This window comes from Budorcas taxicolor, chromosome 13 (assembly GCF_023091745.1).
Source record: "Budorcas taxicolor isolate Tak-1 chromosome 13, Takin1.1, whole genome shotgun sequence".
Lineage (NCBI taxonomy): Eukaryota > Metazoa > Chordata > Mammalia > Artiodactyla > Bovidae > Budorcas > Budorcas taxicolor.
Genome location: NC_068922.1, coordinates 72,873,539 through 72,890,277, shown reverse-complemented (window position 1 = coordinate 72,890,277; position 16,739 = coordinate 72,873,539). Strand labels below are relative to the sequence as shown.

The following is a 16,739-nucleotide window of genomic DNA, read 5'->3' as shown; positions in this document are numbered from 1 at the left end:
TCGGGGACCCCAGCTGCAGGCAGTCTGCCCAGCAGCAGTGTCCTGAGAGCCTGGCGGGGACTGTGAATGGGAAGAGGGAGGACAGAAAGGTTTCCAGAAGAAACCAAGCTTCTCTCGAAGAGTCAGTTTCCTAAATGCGCCCTGAACCCTTAATCCCCTTCTACCCTAGGTCCTAAGGGGGAAACTTTCCTTTTGGGTTCCCATGGCTGTGAAGTGGGGTGGGAGAGGGTGAGATGGAAGAGGACTCATTAGATACTGGGCCGAGGAGTGGTGGCTCTCTGGAGCCCCAGCATCTTCTCCGCTGCTTCACAGGTACGTGGGAGCCTGGGGCAGCAGTGGGTCTCAGGTAGTTGTGGCCTTGGGGAGACAAGGCCCGGCCCCAGCTTTTCGCTGTTTAAAGGAGAAACAGTCATCTAAACCAGTCACACAAATCGTCAGCATTTATTTCCTGGGTCCTAGGTGTCACTATCTTGGTAGAAAGGGCAGAGAGTTAAACAAGACGGTTTTGAGCACAAAAATCCCTTCCCTGATAATGGATCTGTGAAGCTCCAGGAGGGAACCTCAGAGCTGCATAGATGGTCCAAGAGTTTAGCTTACAATGGCTTCCAGAAAAAAAAAGTAAATTGTCAGCTCCCTCCCTTCTCTGCTGAGAAAAGGTTGAAAGTTTCTAAAAAGTTTAAAAGTGCTTTTTAAAAAACGGGGTAAGAAGGTGTCCTGACTCAGAAGGCTGGAAAGGCTGGAGACAGAGGGCTGAACTGGGACGTGGTCCCCGCCCAGGCCACTTACCCCTGGGGCCAGGATCCAGCCTCTGAGTCCCAGCGCCCCCTGAATAAATTACATCCTGCAGTTACAGTGTCTTGCAAGTGTACCCGGGTGCAGGGGGGAGGTGGGGGGTGCGCAGAGCCTGGGGGGTACGGGCAGAAGGCCTTCCCAGGGTGGGGGCCGTGGGAGCCCCTGGGCCCGCCTTTCAGTCTGGCCCTGCTTGCCTGGAACACATCGCTCAGAGGAGAGGCTGCTGGGTCATTGCCAGGGCTCCAGGTCCATGGCACGTCTCCCTTCCAGCCTCCTCGGGCAAGGTCACGTTCAAGATGAGGTGGTGCCATCACTGCTCTCGGGCTGGCTGCTGGCTTCCTTGTCTGAAGTGCCCACCTCCGCCTGTCCTTCTGCAGAGGAGAGGGAGAGGGGCGTAGTCACAAATGTGAAGTGTAGAAGGAGGTCTGGCGGGGCCTGGCCATAGTGGGAATGGTGTGGATAAGGCTGGAGAGCAGGACAGGAGCTGGACTAGGGGCGGTGGCAGCCAAAGGGAACTCTACCCGGGTCTGCATCCTTTTTACAAAGCAAATGCATCTGCTGTTACTAGTATGCGGTGGTGGTAGTTTAGTCACTAAGTCAAGTCTGACTCTTACGACTCCAGGGACTATAGCCCGCCAGGCTCCTCAGTCCATGGGATTTCCCAGGCAAGAATACTGGAGTGGGTTGCCATATCCCTCTCCGGGAGATCTTCCTAACCCAGAGATTGAACTTGGGTCTCCGGCATTGCAGGTGGATTCTTTACCAACTAAGCCACCAGGGAATAATTAAAATCAATGAAGGGCCAGGATCATGGATGGATGCTACAACATCGGGTGAAGAGCTGTTGAGGGTCAGGATATTTGTGTGGTTTCTCCAGAGAGAGAGGGCATGTGAGGTCCCAGCACATGACGGGTGTTCAGCAAATGGTAGTTCTTACAAGACAGGGAAAAGGGCATCAGATGATGCCGGCTCAGGACTTCCTCGGTGGCCCCGTGGTTAAGACTCCATGCTCCCCATGCAGGGGGCCCAGGTTCAATCCCTGGTCAGGGAACCAGAGCCTACAAGCAGCAACTAAGAGTTTGTATGCCCAAACAAACATCGAAGATCCTGCCTGCTGCAACTAAGACCCAGCTCAGCCAAATAAACATTAAAAGAAAAAAAAAAAAACAAACAACGATGCCAACTCAGGGGAGCACCAGGGGTGGCCTGCAGAGGGTCCAGGGTGGAGCCCAAGGCTGTTTCATTGTGCTGTGTTCTCCCTAGATGACCCCCACCTCCCTCTCTGGCCCCTGGCCCCTGTCTTGTATCCTTAGGCTGAGCCCTTTATGGGATGGAGAAACTACCATGTACCAGGATCCCCAGGCTGCAGGCTAACAAGTACTTTCCATCCAGTCACACAGCAGCCTGGAGGCGTGATGAGGGTCATGATATGATTTGAGTGAGAAAACCAAGGTTCAGAGGAGAAAACTGAGGCTCAGAGAGGGGAACTGAGTTGCCTGAGAGCCAAGCGGTGGAGGGAGCAGTGTCCTTTCCCCTGACTGAAGCCCGTCCCTAAAGCATCTCTCTCTAGGGTCTGTAAAGGCCCATCACTGCCGCCACCTCATTCTGCCCCGGCAGCTGGCTGGGGACTGGGGTGAGTGGTAGGGCGGGGATGTGGAAGGAACTTGGACACCGGCCCCTCCGCCCCCCGCCTATCCTGGGGCGGTGCCTGAAGCAAAGACTTGGTCCCATAGGGTCCTCCTGGCCTGCCAGAAGCTTGACAAAGCAGCCGGCACTTGGGGCAGGTTTCCCAGCATGTGACGCTACTGGGTCCTGAGCCTCCTGCCCTGGAGAGCAGAACATTCTAGTCAGCTTCTCAGGACCTGCTGTTCAGCCATGTCCTTGCTGTGGGGCCTTGAGCAACATAGTTAACCTCTCTAAGCCTCTAATTCCTGGTCCAGGAAGTGAGGATGACGACACCTCCGGCCCTTTGTGGTTGCCAGGCCCCCGGGAACAGCTCGGCCAGGGGTAAGGCTTCCCCTCTGCAGGTCCCAGCTCCCTTCTAGGCCAGAGAGAAGGTCCTCAAGGCCCCCCTGGGACAGACTCCCTCGGGACCAGTTTCAGAGTATGATCTGGAAAATTTCCCAGTCACATACTGCAAGGCGGTGCGTTTGTATTCCTTCAGGTCCTGCTTGGTTGTTTATGTCTTATTATTTGGCCAAGTAAGGAAATACTTGTGCTTCCCACAGAAGGAAATATGGGAGCAGACAAAGGTTTGTACACAAAGGGCTTGAGAACTGTTAACGCACGTATGACCTGGGGAAGCCTGGAGGCCAGGCCTTCAAGGACAGGCGAAGGCCTTGGTTCCTCTTCCCTTACCCGGGCTGGGCATCAGTCTCCCAGGAGATTTAAGCAAACAGATGCTCCAGGGCCATCAGCATCTGTATCCTCTGTAACCCCCTCCCCTAGTAAGTCTGTTGGACTGAGCACTCCGTGTAGACCTGCAGGGGAAGCTGCTCGTTGCAGGGTCTACTAGAAGGTTCCTTGGCCAGTCACTGTAGCCTGCACTCTGCCAGGAGGGCTTCACTGACTTGCAGCCAGCACTACTCCTTCCTAGGGTCCCCTTCTTAAAGGTCTGTCACCTGGGCAGACGCCAAGACACCCAGATAACCTCAGGGATTTCAAATCGGATGCGGGTGGGAGCAGGCAGTAGGGGACCTGGGTGGGTGGATGAGCCGCTACACTGAGATCGAGGGAGACAGAAAACAGTTCAGCAGGCAGACGCAGATGCCTGGCAGCCAGCCCCCTGGCCGCAGGCCCGGCGTGGCAGCTGGATGTGCTGGTCAGTGAACAGCCATCAACCAGGTACCTCTGATCTGCACCAAACACTGCCAGGCCCCAAGCGGTCAGGACGCAGATCCCAGAGGATCCCTGGGCTCTGTGGGATCATGGAGGCGGCCAAAGGAGGCACCTCCCCCGTCGGGGAGGGCAATGAAGTCAGAGGAGACTTCTCAGCAGTGCAGTCTGGGCTATAGAACAAAGAGGAACAGCCAGCCCGGCAAGAAATGGGGAGATGAAGGGGGCGGGGGATGAACTGGCAGAAGCAAGGCGGGACGGGGGCTTTAGGTGAATCCTGCTGGCAGCTGTCCGGGAGGAAGGCTGTGGTGAGGGCGGGCCAGGGAGGCCGGGGCAGAGGCTGCTGTGCTGCTGGGAGCGGCCTGAGCCCAGTGGTGGCCGTGGGGACAGAGAGAAGCAGAGCAACCAGGAGGGATCACGGAGGGGAACCGATGGGGCCCATGGATGGGCAGGAAGGCTGGGGGGCAAGGGAAGCACTGGGATGCCTGGCCAGAGGGTCCTCATGGCCTGAGATGCTGGCACCCTCCCGCCTAGGGACTGGCTGTCCTCTGCCACTGACCCTGGGCCTGGGGCCCGATTTAAAGGCAGTTTCTTCTCTGAGAAAGAGGGGGCAACCTAGGACTTAAGAGGCCAGCCCTGGAGCCCAGAAGAGGGTCTCCCACCCGGGGTGCTCGAACCCAAGAGTGTCGTGGGTTCTGACCTGCGCCCTCGAGGGCCAGCTCGCCCATGTCACCAGCCAGCTTCCGCACGCTCACGGCCTCGGAGTCTCCCTGGATGTCGGGGACCGCATTCCGGCGGCCCGTCCGGTCACAGGAGATGAAATCCGAGTAGGAGGACTCGACCTCCATCATGCCTGTCGCATCGCTCTTCAGGCCTGTGAGGGCAAGGGCAGGAGGGCAGAGGTGAGCCCAGATTTACCCTGCAGAGAAGACCCGGCACTGACGGGCTCCGACAAAATAACAACTGCTGCCTTGCTCACGGATGACAAAACAGAAAGCACAGGAAACTACAAAGAACAAATTAAGTCATGCATGATTTTATACCCCCAAAGCTACCATCATCATTTTAAAGGACATCTTTTTTTTTTTTTTTCTCTAAAGTTCATGATAACCCTCTACACACTTATCAATACCGTGTACCAGGCACTAGCCAAGGGCCACAGATGCAGCAATGAACAAGTCAGCCCCAGTCCCTGCCCTCAGGGAGCTTACAGTCTATTGGGTCATTTAAGATAATTAGTGACTAACACCTAAGTAATAGCCTCGGTGCTTGGGGTTTGCAGGGAGAAAGCAGGATGCCAGAGGAACAACCAGGGCCTGACCAAGGCTGGGGGTCAGGAAGTGATATTTTACTGAGATTTTAGGAGGAATAGGTAGATGAGGAGTCTAGGATTGCAGGGAAGAGCACATGCAAAGGCTCTGTGGAGGGAAGGCATGGTGGGTGTTAGGAATGCAAGGGCCATCCCCTGGGGGCCAGGGGGAGTGGGACTGAGACACCCAGAACAGCACTGAGCTGGGCAGGGGCCTGTTCACATCTGCAGCTGCTTCCGCAGGACGATCAGATCAGCATTTTCAAAGATGACTCTGGCCCCTGGAGTGAGCAGGCCCGAAAGGGGGCCAGTTAGGGTATGAGAAAGATGGTGGGTGAAGGAAGGAGGTGGTGATGGTCAGACAAATTTTAGATGTGATCTGGAGGATCGATCACCAGGACTTGGTGTGCCGCTGATGCTTCTGACATGAATAATGCAGGTGGACAGAGGATGGGTTGTGAGATGGCGGGTGGGCGGGAAGAAAGACAGGTAACTAGGCTTTATTACTACAATCAAAGTGAAGAGGCAGTGGCTCAGTCATGTCTGACTCTTTGTGACCCCATGGACTGGAGCCCACCAGGCTCCTCTGTCCATGGGATTCTCCAGGTAAGAATACTGCAGTGGGTAATCATTCCCTTCTCCAGGCGATCTTCCCAACCCAGGAACCAAACCTGGGTCTCCTACATTCCAGGAGGATTCTTTACCATCTGAGCCTTCAGGGAAGCCCTGTTGTCACAGAGACGGTTACAGAGATGGTGGTCAATAGCCCTGGTGGTTGATTTTACAGCTGAGAGAGAGGAAAGCCACATACACAAAGAACCATATGCATACGAAAAAAGATCTGGAGATCATACTATAGTATCCTGTCTTTTATAGCTTAGTGTTTGAAACTCTCTAAAGAATGCCATACAAAAAAGAGCTTCACGACCCGGATAATCACGATGGTGTGGTCACTCACCTAGAGCCAGACATCCTGGAATGTGAAGAAAAGAGCTTCATGACCCAGATAATCACGATGGTGTGATCACTCACCAAGCCAGACACCCTGGAATGTGAAGTCAAGTGGGCCTTAGAAAGCATCACTACGAACAAAGCTAGTGGAGGTGATGGAATTCCAGTTGAGCTATTTCAAACTCTGAAAGATGATGCTGTGAAGGTGTTGCACTCAATATGCCAGCAAATTTGGAAAACTCAGCAATGGCCACAGGACTGGAAAAGGTCAGTTTTTATTCCAATCCCAAAGAAAGGCAATGCCAAAGAATGCTCAAACTACCGCACAATTGCACTCATCTCACATGCTAGTAAAGTAACGCTCAAAATTCTCCAAGCCAGGCTTCAGCAATACGTGAACCGTGAACTTCCAGATGTTTAAGCTGGTTTTAGAAAAGGCAGAGGAACCAGAGATCAAATTGCCAACATCCACTGGATCATCAAAAAAGCAAGAGAGTTCCAGAAAATCATCTATTTCTGCTTTATTGACTATGCCAAAGCCTTTGACTGTCTAGATCACAATCAACTGTGGAAAATTCTGAAAGAGATGGGAATACTAGACCACCTGACCTGCCTCTTGAGAAACCTATATGCAGGTCAGGAAGCAACAGTTAGAACTGGACATGGAACAACAGACTGGTTTCAAATAGGAAAAGGAGTGCGTCAAGGCTGTATATTGTCACCCTGCTTATTTAACTTATATGCTGAGTACATCATGAGAAACCCTGGGCTGGAAGAAGCACTAGCTGGAATCAAGACTGCTGGGAGAAATATCAATAACCTCAGATATACAGATGACACCATCCTTAAGGCAGAAAGTGAAGAGGAACTAAAAAGCCTCTTGATGAAAGTGAAAGAGGAGAGTGAAAAAGTTGGCTTAAAGCTCAACATTCAGAAAACGAAGATCATGGCATCTGGTCCCATCACTTCATGGGAAATAGATGGGGAAACAGTGGAAATACTGTCAGACTTTATTTTTTGGGGCTCCAAAATCACTACAGATGGCGACTGCAGCCATGAAATTAAAAGACACTTACTCCTTGGAAGGACAGTTATGACCAACCTAGATAGCATATTAAAAAGCAGAGATATTACTTTGCCAACAAAGGCCCGTCTGGTCAAGGCTATGCTTTTTCCAGTAGTCACGTATGGATGTGAGAGTTGGACCGTGAAGGAAGCTGAGCGCTGAAGAATTGATGCTTTTGAACTGCGGTGCTGGAGAAGACTCTTGCGAGTCCCTTGGACTGCAAGGAGATCCAACCAGTCCATCCTAAAGGAGACCAGTCCTGGGTGTTTATTGGAAGGACTGATGCTGACGCTGAAACTCCAATACTTTGGCCACATGATTTGAAGAGTTGACTCACTGGAAAAGACCCTGATGCTGGGAGGGATTGGGGTCAGGAGAAGGGGATGACAGAGGATGAGATGGCTGGATGGCATCACCGACTCGATGGACATGAGTTTGGGTGAACTCCGGGAGTTGGTGATGGACAGGGAGGCCTGGCGTGCTGCGATTCATCAGGTTGCAAAGAGTCAGACACGACCGAGCAACTGAACTGAACTGAACTGAAAGCATGCCAGGAAGGTTCTCTGTAGATGATTTTTGTACATGTGCTTGGGTGTATCATAATATATTTGAAGAGTCCCCTAGATATGAACACTTCCCTGGTAGCTCAGACAGTAAAGTGTCTGCCTGCAACAGGAGACCCAGGTTTGATCCCTGGGTTGGGGATCCTGGAGAAGGGCATGGCAACCCACTCCAGTATTCTTGCCTGGAGAATCCCATGGACAGAGGGGCATGGCATCCCACTCCAGTATTCTTGCCTGGAGAATCCCATGGACAGAGGAGCCTGGCGGGCTCCAGTCCATGCAGTTGCAAAGAGTCAGAAATGACTTGGTGACTAAACAACAACAACTATAGGCAGCACTAGTTCTTTATGTAAATATTTCGGCCTATGTCTAGCTATTTCTTTAGAGTACATTTCTAGCAGTAGAATTGCTAAGCTAAAGGGAAGGGTGAAATAATGTTTAAGACACAATATTGTGACACATTTGCCTTCCTGAATGACATAATGGTATTTATAATAACCGAAAAAGATGAGTAAATAAAACTTGTAAGTTCAGTTCTGTTCCTATTTATATTCCCACCAGCAGCCTATAAGATTGTCCATTTATCTGCACCCTTGTCAAGAATGGATACTGCTATTCTATATTTTTTTAAAAGGTTAATCTGCTAAGGGAATATAAGTATCTTCCTTTGAGCACCGATGATTTTCTGAAGGCAGTCAAATCACCCAGTCACCACAGGGATTCTGGCCACTGGGCGGATTCTGAGTTAGGAAGTGGGAGGTGGGGGGGGGGGGGGGAGGTGGGTCTAAGATACTGGCGTGACCACAGGAGTTCACAGTACTCTAGTTGAGATGGGCCCAGCAAATCCCAGTTCCAGACACATGATGTCAAATGCCAACGCTCTTCACAGTTTGAGGATGCTTACTGCACATGGTCAGTGACAGGGAAGCTCCCAAATGTCCCTGAAAAGGCTAGGCATTGCATGGATTATAGCGTATTCAAAAAACAACCTACACCAGGCGGACATGTACTGATGGCAAAGTGTCAGAGATAAACTATTAGCTGAAAAATTCAAGGACATTCCTGGTGGTCCAGGAGTTAAGACTCAGCTTCTGAAGCAAGGGGTGTGGGTTAGATCCCTGGTCCAGGAGCTAAGACTCCCACATGCCTCACAGCCAAAAAGCCAAAACATACAACAGAAACTATTGTAACAAATTCAACAAAGATTTTTAAAATGGTCCACTTCAAAAAAAAATATTAAAAAAAGGAAAAATGCAGATCGCAAAACAACACCTTAAAGAAAACTCAGTTTCAGCTCGTACAACTCAACAACACCAAAAGAAAAACAGCCCAATCAAAAAATGGGCATAAGACCTAAACAGACATTTCCCCAAAGAAGACATGCAGAGGGCCAATAGACACATGAAAAGATGCTCAAAATCACTAATTATTAGAGAAACGCAAGTCAAAACTACGAGGTACCACTTCACAGAGGGTGCAGAGACAAGGGGACCCTGCTGCACTTGGTGGGAATGTAACTGGGTTCAGCCACTGTGGAAAAGAGTATGGAGGTTCTTCAGAAAACTAACAAACAGGATTTAGCAATCCCGATCCTGGGCATGTGTCCAGACAAAAGTCTAATTCAAAAAGATGCACGAACTCCTATGTTCACAGCAGCCCTGCTCACGATAGTCAAGACGCTGGAGACAACCTGAATGTCCACAGACAGGTGAACGGATGAAGGAGCGGTACACACACACGGGACAGCGCTCACCCATGGAAATGAACGGAATGTGCAGCAGCATGGAAGCAACCAGAGGCGGTCTTACCAAGCGAAGGGGGTCAGAGGGCAAACACTACGTATGACAGCACTTACATGGAGAATCTAAAATATGACAGAAACGAACCCACCTTCAAAACAGAAGCAGAAACAGAGGGAACTGAGTGGTGGTTGCCAAGGGAAGGGAGCTGGGGGCGGGACAGAGTGCAAGGCTGCAGCTGGCAGATCCAAGCTTTCATACACAGAATGGATAAACCAGGTCCCACTGTATAGCACGGAGAACTATATTCAGCATCTCGTGATTAACCGTAATGGAAAAGAATATAAAACACAATGTATGTGTGTGTGTGTATAACTGAATCACTTTGCTATATAAAAATAATTAACAAAATATTGTACATCCACCATACTTCAATTAAAAAAAAAAAAGATAACCCAGTTTCTATGGAGAACACAGCAGATACAAGAAAAACACCTTGCCGAATGTTGTACTTTGTGACGAAGAGGAACTTTCACGCCTAAGACTAAATTTTTTATAACGGTAGGAGTTTGTGTAAGCCCAGGTTATTGCGCAATGCTTTCAGAAAGTAACCGACACTGGCAGGAAGCTCCCGGAAAGCGCTCAGGGTGGGGCTCAGTAAGTGGTGTGTGTGTGACAGAGAAAAAGAGAGAAAAGAGGGACTGGCCAGTATGGGGGGCTGGACCTGCATCTCCCCACAACCCCAGGCTGAGAAGAGACACTTGGAGAATGAATGAGGAGGAGACAGGGAGGCGTCCTGTAGTAGAAAGAGTAAAGAAAAGGACACGTGATCTGTTCTGTCGCCAGACCTTGTGCAAGACTGCCCCCCTCTGGGCCTCCATGTACCAGGTCTATAAAACAGAATAAAGGCTGGGCCAGAATTCCAAGGCAATCCCCGCAGCTCCAGCAGGGGGCGCACCAAGACAATTTGTCTAAGCTGCCTTGAAAGAAAAGAAGTTGCCCTAGTTGCGTTGCTGGTTGCTTCTCGACCAAAAACAAACAAACAAACAACAAAAAAAACCAACCAACCCACCCCAGGCTCTGAATCTGCCAGAGACGGTTCTTCCATAGGTCACGGAAGGTTCACTCCTACACTCTCCCTCTGGGGAAACTGCTCAAAGCTTCAGAACTGGGGACTGGCCTGTGGTAATAACAGTAATAACACAGAATAAAATTTATAATGATAGCTCTAACCATAATAGTAAAAGCAACAGTAATCAAGTCATTATGTTTCCTGGAGAAGGCAATGGCACCCCAGTCCAGTACTCTTGCCTGGCAAATCCCATGGACGGAGGAGCCTGGTAGGCTGCAGTCCATGGGGTCGCTAAGAGTCGGACACGACTGAGTGACTTCACTTTCACTTTTCATTGTCATGCATTGGAGAAGGAAATGGCAACCCACTCCAGTGTTCTTGCCTGGAGAATCCTACGGATGACAGAGCCTCGTGGGCTGCCATCTATGGGGTCGCACAGTTGGACACGACTGAAGTGACTTAGCAGCAGCAGCAGCACCTCGCTTACAAAATTTCCACAGCAGCCTCTGAGGTCTGTGAGGTGAGTTTATCTACCACCACGACCTGGGAAGGTCTGTTTCAGGTGGCAGGACCCGTACCTGCCAGAGGAAGGGAGACCCTGGGCAGGCCCCACCAGCTCCCAAACCCCGGCCCCTCAGGGCCTGTCCTCCACCTAGGACGTGGTATTTCTGTCTGGGTTTTCACCTGGCCAGGCCGAAAGGCCTAACCCCGGCAGCTAAACCATACGCTCTGGCTGCTTGGTCCTCAGCTTCTCGCCCAGGGCCTGGCAAACAGCAGGTGCTCAGGAAACACTTGTCAGATTAAATCTGAGTCTGTCCATCGCGCTCTCTCCTCTCCAGCCCTCTTTCCCTGCCTGTGGGAACCAGTGGGAAAGGCCTCTGTCGGCCACAGACGGCTGTGCTGACGTTCCGGTCCAGGGTCTCCAGCATCTGACACTGTGGGATGGATGGAGTTACAGGCTCCATCGGAAAGGCTAGTATCCTTCTCGAACTGGCACTCTGAGGCTTTGGCTCCTGCCCTTGCCCGGCTGACCTTACAAGCTGCCCAGCGCAGGAGGCCGACCTTCCTGGCTCGGAAAGGGAAGTGTGCCAAACTCAAAGGCCGATCCTGGAAAACACCAACAGCCACCAGTGTGCTCCGGCTGCCTCCCTGCCCCCACCCCCGCAGCGATGGGTCTAGGGAACACACTATTTTCATTTTTCTGCAACATTTATATATTTTCCCTTCACTCTCTGCTCTTAAAAGTCAACAGCAAATGGGGAAATATGAGCAACCATCCTCAGAGTTGGAAGCTGCATCAGCAAACAGTCGTTCTCAGACTCTGTTAACGACAGCATCCACGCCAGGAACTCTGAGTGACCTGATGCGAAACACCAAGAAACCTCCACTTTTCTCATACCCTTGAGCTAGTAAGTCAGCAAGTAGACAGATGAGAACAGTCCCTGGCTGTAGCAGCCTGCACTGCTCCTGGGGGTAAAATATAGCATCTTTCCATGTGTATTTCCTTTTCTGTGAACTGTACTCAAATCCTTTTGCCCATTTTTCCATTAGATGGTAGCATTCCCACTGATTCGTGGGAGTTCTTTATATATTGAGATAATCAGTCTTTCACATTAAGAAGCATTACACGTATTTTTGGGGTTTTGTTCTCTGATTTTATTTCTCTGTGTGCACACATTTTTTTTCCCTTCAAGTAGTCAAACTGATCCATATTTTACTGTATGGTTTTCGGGTTCTGGATCATACTTAGAAATGTCTTCCCCACTCCGAGATTGGGGAAGAATTCTCTCTTGCTCATTTCTTGTACTTTCCTGGCTTTATTTTTCGTATTTAAATCTTTGATTGAGCTCGAATTTATCTGCTATGAGCTATGAGGTAGGGAATCTACCTTAATTTTTCCCAATTATCTCAAAACATTTTGTGAAATCATCAAACTGAAAAGACTCCCTGAGCTCATGGAGACAAACCTCTCATTAATAGCTGGGGAAAGTGAGGTTCAGAAAGGGAAAGTGACTTGCCCAAAGTTCTGAATCTAGCTGTCTGACCTCCTAGTCCAGAGGTCTTTCTCCCATGCCTTGCTGCACCCCTGGGGGTTGGAGTCCCCAGCGATATGACCCATCTCTCGGGGGCATGTGGTTGCCAGGAGGCATCCAGTGCCGGCGTGCAGCCCACGTCCCTGTTTATGAGCTCAGAGACCTTGGACAACTGCCTCCATTTCTCAGGATCCCAGTTTCCTCCTCAGCCACATGGAGATAACAGTAAAAACCTTCTGCTTAGGGGGCTGTTGTGAAGTCAATGGGACAGTGTGCTCAAAAAGAGTCCAGTAAGATGTGTGCAACGGAAGAGGCTCACAATAAGTCATTACTACGGTCCATTCTCACTGCGTGACTTATCAGTAACACTGTCCTATTGGTGCTTTCTGTCAGCTTCTTTGTTTTACTCTCTGTTTAGCGATGCACGGAAGGCCAAACCTCACACTTCCTGCTTCTGTGCTTTACGGTGCTGAGTGAATTAAGTTCCACAAAAGTGGCGCCCTGGCTGACATGTGGACTGCCACATCTGATAGGCCTAGCACAGAGGTGAAGCCTAGTGAATATTTCATAAGTGAGTGAATAATAGAAGACGGTCTAGATTCCAGGGCAGAGCAAAGACTATGCAGCTTTGCCTTAAAACAGGGGCCAGAGGTCTGGCTCAGTCTCCTTACAGCAGGTGACCACCCTTCTCCCTACCCAGGGACCTTCCCTCTCTCCCAGCTTCCTTTCCCCCCATCAGAATAATCAGGTTGAAACATGATCCCTACATGTCTTCCAGTCCTGAAATTTCATTCACTCATTCATTCAGTGTTTACTGAGTACTTTTTATATGCCAGGCACTATGCCAGGTATGGGGTATGCATTGGAGCCAAACAGATATTTCCTATGTGATAACAGAAAAAGGCACCGGAAATCAAAACTACAATGAGATGTCACCTCACATGGATCAGAATGGCCATCATCAAAAAGCCTACAAATAATAAATAACGGAGAGGGTGTGGAGAAAAGGGAACCCTCCTCCTCTGTTGGTGCGAATGCAAATTGATACAGCTTGGAGAACAGTATGGAGTTGCCATATGACTCCTGGGCATGTACCTGGAGAAACTTCTAATTTGAAGATACATGCACCCTCAAGTTCATAGCAGCACTATTTACAATAGCCAAGACATGGAAGCAACCTAAATGTCCATCAACAGATGAAGTTGTGGTGTTTACATATACATATATATATATATAATGGAATATTTCTCAGCCATAAAAAAGAACAAAATAATGCCATCTGCAGCAACATGGATGAACCTAGAGATTATCACACTAAGTGAAGTAAGTCAGGCAAAGAAAGACAAATACGGTATCACTTATATGTGGAACCTAATGATACAAATAAACTTATTTATAAGGCAGAAGTAGACCCATAGACACTCACAGACATAGAAAACAGACTTATGGTTTCCAAAGGGAAAAGGGAGGGAGGAATAAGTTTGGAATTTGGAATTAACAGGTACATACTATACTATACATATAACAGATAACCAACAAGGACCTACTATATTGGACAAGGAACTATATTCAATATCCTGTAATATCCTATAATGGGAAAGAATCTGAAAAAGAATGCATATGTGTGTGTATATATATGAGACTGAAGATAGAGAGATATATATATGAGACTGAATCACTCTGCTCTACACCTGAAACCCTAACTCAACTATACCTTAATTAATAAAAGAGAGAGGGCCATTAACAAATAAACGACTCTATCATCAGGGACTGTGGTGAGTGTTGTGGAGGAAGAGAACAGGTTTCTCTGTGTCGGGGTGGTTCAGTTCAACACTGTATGGTCAGGGAAGGCCTCCTTAAGGATGTGATCCTGTGCTGAGGTCCCCAGGAAAGTCAGACAGAGGGTGATCTAGGCAGAGTCAACAGCCAATCTGGGAATAAGTGATCTACCGTCTTCTATCTCAGCTTGAGCCCTGAGCGGTGCTCAAGCCTGATGCTCTTCCACTCCTCCCCATCTTCAGGAGGTTTGGGGGCCTTCCTCGGGGTGAAGCGTTTGGCCCTGAAAGGGAAGAGGCTTTGGGCTCAGCTTCCCAGACCCTTGGCGGCCCGGGGTCAGAGGCAGCGCTCTCGCAGGTGCTTGCCCTGGGCGCTGTCTGGTTTCCCCACGGGAAGCCGTCTTCTCCCTTTGGTTGGTGTTCTCCCCCCAGCTCTGTAAACTGAAGAGGCCCCAGCTTTTGCCAAGAGCTACACAGTCTGTTCCAAGTCTGAAGCTATTAGTCCTCATAGCTCAGGCAGATTCCATGACTGCGCCAAATTGTTTTCCAAATATACCAGAAAGGTCATTTCCTGTTTTTTTTCTTTTTAAAAAATTAAGTATTTGCAGAGATGGTACAAATAAGAAAGCAGAGCCTTCTGCAATGGACACTGAGCAGACAGTGGGACTTGGTCCCCTGGGACAGGCCTCCTCAGGGGTGGGGGACATGCTTTCTAAGGCTCCTCTGAGGGAAAGCGAGGGCTGTGGAAACCTGATGGAAATACCAGGGCCTGCCAAGCTGGCATTCCTCAAATTCAGAGGAAGCGGCTTTTCTCTGTGATGGGAAGCCAGACCCAGAGAGGCACTGAGGCGGGGAAGATAAAAAGGCCAGGGCCCCAGACTGGGAGCATTCCCACAACCTGGGAAAGGGCAGAGCAGCGGTTCTGGGAACGCACCCCAAGCTCTACCTAGTTCCTGAGGGACACACCCAGGGTGGAGTCTCCAGAGAGGACCCGGCTCCTACCAGGGCAGCACCTGATGCCCACAAAGAGGCATCCTTTGGAGGCAGCTGGGCAGGGCCTTGGCCTCCACACCCAGGGGGCCAGAACCACGCGGCAGGGAGGGCAGGCGGTGGAGAGACTGCTTTGGGAGGGAAGCGGGGCGGTGCTGAGTCACACGAGGTCTCCACGGACGCTCTTCTCCTCAGACCACTCTCTCGCTGGGGGCCTGCAGACCCCACACTCTCTGGGCCTCCCTCCAGCCTGACGGGCCACTTCTTAACCTCGTCCATGCAGGCGCCTCCTCTGTCAGGGACCTTCGTGTGAGAGGCCCCCACCCTAGCACCAGGCCCAGGCCCTCTTCTCTATGTGCCCCCTGGGGGCTCTCACCCTTGCTTGCCCTTACAGTCTGCCTGGATGGCTCCCCAGGCCTCTCTTCAGAGCTCTAGAATGGGCAGTCTAACCGCCTACTCCGCCCTCCCCTTGAACGTCTCACCAGCATTTCCGACTTCACATGTCCAGTCACAAGCCTGCTCCCCCCAGCACCCCCCAGGTCAGTGACGGAACCAGATGTCGAGGCTGCTCAAGTTGGAACCCTGGGGTCATCCCAGGGGAACGGAGTATTCTCCGTCTTCCCTCCCGGTCCGGTCTGTCACCGGGTCCCCACGCTTCTACTTGCAGAACTGAGCCTGAATGGGCCCCCTCTCCCCTCCAGCTCCCGGTCTCCATCACTGCTCACTTGTGCCCATAGCCGCGGCATCGCCTCACCACCTCCCTGCTCTCCGCTTGCCCCCGACCCAAGGTCTGCGCTCTCCACAAGGGCCAGGGCAAGGTTCGTGCCTCAGACACTGGGTCCTGTGGTTCCCCTGCTTCATTCGGCTTTGGATGCTCTAGCATTTCACATCTGGCCAAGTCCAAGCTCTCTACACCAGCCCCTGACATCCTGCACTCACCTGGGCCCGCCTTCTTCTGTGAGCTTTTGTCTCATTTCCACCTTCTTCTCGGCCCATTTGGGTCTTTAATTCCTCATACTAGCTCTTCTGGACTTCAGGGCCTTCATGAGACTGTGTGCTCTGCCTGGAATGTTCTCTGTCACTTTTCTTTTTATAGAGCCTCTTAAATGGATTTCTAACCCTGCCTTTTTAGGCACTCCTGCTCTGGGACCCCGACACGGGGCCCTGCAGGTCGTGAGTTCCCGTGCTCACCCAGCTGCATGTGGGCTGAACACCTGGAATCCTGCATGATACGGTGACACAGCGAGGGCCTGGGGTCGCTCAGCTGCTGTCCCTAGAGCTGCACACCTCAGTGGCCACAGAATCCTCTTCTGTAAAATGGAGGTGTGCCAACTGCCTGGAAAGGAGCTCGTAGGGAATAATCAGAGCCAGCAATTATGGAGTCCTGACTGCCTGCCACACTGCTAAGCATCTTACAGGCATCTCACTTCATCTTACAGCAACTCTCTGGAGTAGGAAGCATTACTACTTCTGTCCTACGCAGGAGGAAGCTGAGGTACTGAGAGGCTAAGTACTTGCCCAAGGTCGTATCATCCACTGAGTGTGGAGGAGGAGGGAGCCTGTACTATTGGTACAGGAAACACAGAAATGAGTTAGCACCAGGCCTGGCAGGCA

At 50.7% G+C, this 16,739-nt stretch overlaps 1 protein-coding gene across 3 annotated transcripts in view; it reads right to left on the bottom strand.

The window, feature by feature from the left end:
• Nucleotides 1-422: 422 nt before the first annotated feature.
• PKIG (cAMP-dependent protein kinase inhibitor gamma) overlaps nt 423-16,739 on the bottom strand; it is an 83,637-nt gene continuing 67,320 nt past the window's right edge. For all 3 annotated transcript variants that reach the window (XM_052651072.1, XM_052651073.1, XM_052651071.1), the window contains exons 3-4: nt 4,328-4,501; nt 423-1,163 (exon numbers count right to left, since the gene is read on the bottom strand). In XM_052651072.1, coding sequence (XP_052507032.1) covers nt 1,084-1,163; nt 4,328-4,478 — 231 coding nt within the window. In that variant the 5' untranslated portion in view covers nt 4,479-4,501 and the 3' untranslated portion in view covers nt 423-1,083. The remainder of the gene's footprint in view (nt 1,164-4,327; nt 4,502-16,739) is intronic.